At 38.2% G+C, this 3923-nt stretch overlaps 1 protein-coding gene across 2 annotated transcripts in view; it reads left to right on the top strand.

Annotated features, from left to right (window-relative positions):
• The first annotated feature begins 55 nt into the window (after positions 1-55).
• Positions 56-3923, top strand: part of BRD1 (bromodomain containing 1) — a 62575-nt gene continuing 58707 nt past the window's right edge. Inside the window, exons 1-2 of one of the 2 annotated variants that reach the window (XM_035903394.1) lie at positions 56-221; positions 3632-3923. The exon at positions 3632-3923 is cut by the window's right edge and continues 1077 nt beyond it. In XM_035903394.1, coding sequence (XP_035759287.1) covers positions 3646-3923 — 278 coding nt within the window. In that variant the 5' untranslated portion in view covers positions 56-221; positions 3632-3645. The remainder of the gene's footprint in view (positions 222-3631) is intronic. The other variant, XM_035903393.1, reaches the window with a different exon arrangement.

Raw genomic sequence — 3923 nt, 5'->3', positions numbered from 1 at the left:
GGGATTGCTCCTGCTCCACAGCCGAAGCTGCGGGCGGTATCCGCCCCGTATGCGTGTGAGCGCTGTTTGCTTACCCTCCCTCATTGTCTGGGACTAAAGAGCATTCCTCTGTCTTTCTCTCTTTAATGGTCTGCATGAAAGCGTCCATTGAGAATGGAATTCCCTTTTCCATTGAGCAGGGGATCCAGGGGCCAAAGGCAATTTATTTGAAGAGGAGGAAGGTAACTAGGACAGAGATTGCAAAAGGAGTTTGTAATCAAGGAGTGTGTACGTTTTCATGCTTCTCCTGGTGGTTTTAGCTATCCTGCACTTCGATAAAAAGTACTTTTTTTCCCCTCATGCCCTGCGTTCCACACAAGCAGCTGTCTTCATGTACTTTTGTTGGGCTGAGGGAAACCGTCTGCTGGTGACTTTCTTCCCAAGCAGCTGATGTAATTCCAAGAGAGGAAAACTGTGGGTGACTCTCCTGCAGTCTTTGAGTTGTTGTAAGAGGCAGAAAAGTGCTAACAGAAGTATAGTAAAGTAGTTTTATTTTGCTGTTAGTTTGGCATCTCTATGAATATTGAATGGAAACTGCCTTAGTTTCCTATTTTTCAAACTTGGGTCCATGGTCTTCATTCCTGTGGATCTGCAGGGTACTGGGGGGGGGGGAGGGAAGAAAGGTGTCTGATACTTAACTAGGAAAAGCAAACCGATTGGCAGTCATGAATTTGCTATGCAGAAATCTGGTCTTCCTCACGAATATTCATAGGACATTTGCAAACAGAAGAATTTTGGAGAAACAAAACAAAGCACTGCTTTGGCTTCCAGAGCATTCAAGTTATGCACATGAAGTCTCTATGAAATTTGGCCAGAGTACTACCAGTTCCAATTCTGTGTTCTCTGCATTCTGTTTGTAGGGTATCCATTCTGCATTTAACTGTGACTGTAATTTGTTTCATAATTCAGCTTTATTTACAGTTAAGTATTACAGGAAAGATGCTCAGGTGTTAGCTCAGTCGTTTTTTATCATTCTGTTTCTATTTGACTTTTACAATAGTAGTCCTAAATCTTAAAACAACAACACTTGTGCTTTTGAATATTTTCTTCCTGTTCTTCATTGCCTGCCTGCAGCTGTGCTGAAGAATCTTGGGAAGAGCGCGGGGACGGAGAGCTTGGAAACCTAGCATTATATGGGTTTTTTTCAGTGGTAGTGGGTTAAGTTAGATAGCGAAGTCTGGACAAGTTGCGGATTTTTTGGTATGTGGAGGCTACATCTCATCCCTCCCCCAGTATTTTGTCCAGAACAGTCACTATTCTGAAGAGCCACTATGAACAGATGCACCACCAGCCAAGATGTAGGAAGGGACATTTAAAAAAAAACCCAGACTTTTACATTTAGACAGAATGGAAGTGCAGTTATATGAGGTAAACATAGCGTAAATGATCTGTTTTTCTTGACTGGTGACTAAGTTAAAGACAGATATTAAAAAAAAAAAAATACTATCGAATGAAACTGTTCTCATCTCTGGTAGGTTGCTGTACATCAGTGTATTCTAGCTGAAGAATCTCTCATTATTTGCTCAAAATAATAAACAGAACTCAGGGCCACTGTGTTATCTTTGGCCTCTGAATTATAAAATCCACTGTGAAACTGGGAACTAACTTTTTATTTCAGTTAAATTATTAGCGTGTCTTTGTTTCTTGTTATTGGACCTTCTGTAGCAGTACTAGTGGTTTAAACTTTTTGTGCAGTTCAGAAATCAGTATGATTAAATCCTATATTGGTTTATGGAATTAAATTATTAAATATTTCTCCCAAACTTGTTTGAAGAGGTGGAGCCCTTTTTGTTCATCTGTTGTTTATGTAGAGCAGATCAGAGGTCTGTCATGATTACACACTGACTGTTGCCCAGTTTTGTGCTTGTGCTATAAAAACAAGTAATAATAAGAGTTAAGGATTATTTGTGTAAAAGTCAGATCTGTGAGCAACACAATTCTTGCATGAATAGTAAAGCCAGCTTAGATTAGCCTTTTTAATTTCTCTGGGAAAACAAGGTCAGTTTGTGAGAGCAGATAGATCAGACCCTCTCAAGAACTACTTTTAACATGAGCTGTTTAAATTATTTAGTCTTCCAGTAAAAGGAGTTCCTTCGGTACTTTGAGGGCGCACCTTTAGAGATTGGCATCATAGACTAAGCAAAAGGCAGGCTGCGTGGAATAGTTTACGGAATTGTTCCAGTCCTTGCTATTTTCTTCATGAAATAGATACACCAGTCTTTACTGATAATTGTGTTTTGATCTCTGTAGTTCTCTGCTATTTTGGTGGTACATGCTAACACTAGTTACGTTATTTTAACTAATACACAACACTGACTTGGAGTGCAGAATTTCTGATTGCTCAGAATTGAAATGGTGAGGCCCTAGCAATACTTTAAGACAGTGATTAAATCAAGAGGTTTTTTGTAGCTGAGGTTGAATTTTGCTATTTAGTAATGATTTATTAGGAAGAAGGAAGGAGGGAGATAGAACTTCTAAACTTAATGTTATCCCTTGGTTTTATATTATTTTCAACCCTCATTAGAAAAAAATCCCAACATTAAAATGTCAAAAGGCATAAGTAGGGAAGCTTTTAATTAGAAATCCTATGATAAAAATGCATGCTTATCCTAGTCATGGTGCTTCATGGTGGCAGGGGGGAAGCTGTTTCTTTGGTATGTGGAATGATCTTTTTCCACTAAGTGATAAACCTGAAAATTATGTTAAAGAGCTTTGGATTGGATTTAAAGACAGAAAGGTTTTTATCTACCCCAGTTGCTCTGAGAACAACTCTTGAAGAATCTGTTAAGGGGGGAGGGTGTGTGTACATGTGTGCTTAGATGCAGGGAGCATGTTTTTGCTGTAAGTCAAATGTGCTTTACAGGTGGAATATTTCCTAGTTGCAGTCCATACTGCGCCGTACTGGGCATTGCAGGTTCACTTGTGTTGTTCTTGTCATCTTGTACAAAATAATAGGCTCACTAAGAATTGAGAAGAGAGAAGTAAAAAAGTAAAGGGCTGTCAAACTGCATGCTTGCCAAATTTGGAAGTAGGCATGTTTTTCTACCTTTAAGTGTAGTAATTGAGTTGTTAATATGACTATTTCTAATTGCACTGGAAAAAATTGCAGGGAAAACTTGTTTTTCTTTCACGATTATGATAGTTCGTTTGGAGGGAGATCTGGAGAAAGTAATCTGTAGCTATCAAAAAAAAATTCTAAACTGCTACACCCTTAAGGTATTAGGAAATACTGTATTAAAGGTTTTCTTACAGTGTAACAGATGTAACTTTTCTGTGGCACTTAGGAAATTTTTTTTCTCACACAGAGGTCTTAAGGATAGCTCTTTTGGAGGAATTTTGTATCTACAATTTTGTATAGCTGTGTTTACTTAGAGAAATTGTTACTTAGGAGATCTATTTATCATTAGGTTAAATTTGTACAAAACAGTGTGAGCAGTCCTATTAAGTAAGAGTGACAGGCTTTTTTTTTTTTTAAACTGAGTAGATGGGTTGGGGGCTATAGAACTGAAGGGGTTTTTTATTGCTATAATAAAACTAATATTTTAATAGATATGTGTGGAGTTCATAATATTGACTGTTGCTCTAATTTTAGGTAAACATTACCAAATGAGGAGAAAAGGAAGATGTCATCGAGTATCGGCAGCAAGGCATTCTTCTTCCCCATGCAGTATTAAGCACTCCCCCACACGAGAAACCTTGACGTACGCTCAAGCTCAAAGAATGGTTGAAATAGAAATTGAAGGTCGCCTGCATAGGATCAGTATCTTTGATCCTCTAGAGATTATATTGGAAGATGATCTTACAGCCCAGGAAATGAGTGAATGCAACAGCAATAAAGAAAATAGTGAAAGACCACCAGTTTGTCTAAGAAGCAAACGGCATAA

The sequence above is a fragment of the Egretta garzetta genome, unplaced genomic scaffold (assembly GCF_000687185.1).
Source record: "Egretta garzetta isolate BGI_Z169 unplaced genomic scaffold, ASM68718v1 scaffold681, whole genome shotgun sequence".
In the NCBI taxonomy this organism is placed as follows: Eukaryota; Metazoa; Chordata; class Aves; order Pelecaniformes; family Ardeidae; genus Egretta; species Egretta garzetta.
The sequence above is the reverse complement of the archived record's forward strand: the minus strand, read 5'-3'. Positions and strand labels throughout refer to the sequence as shown.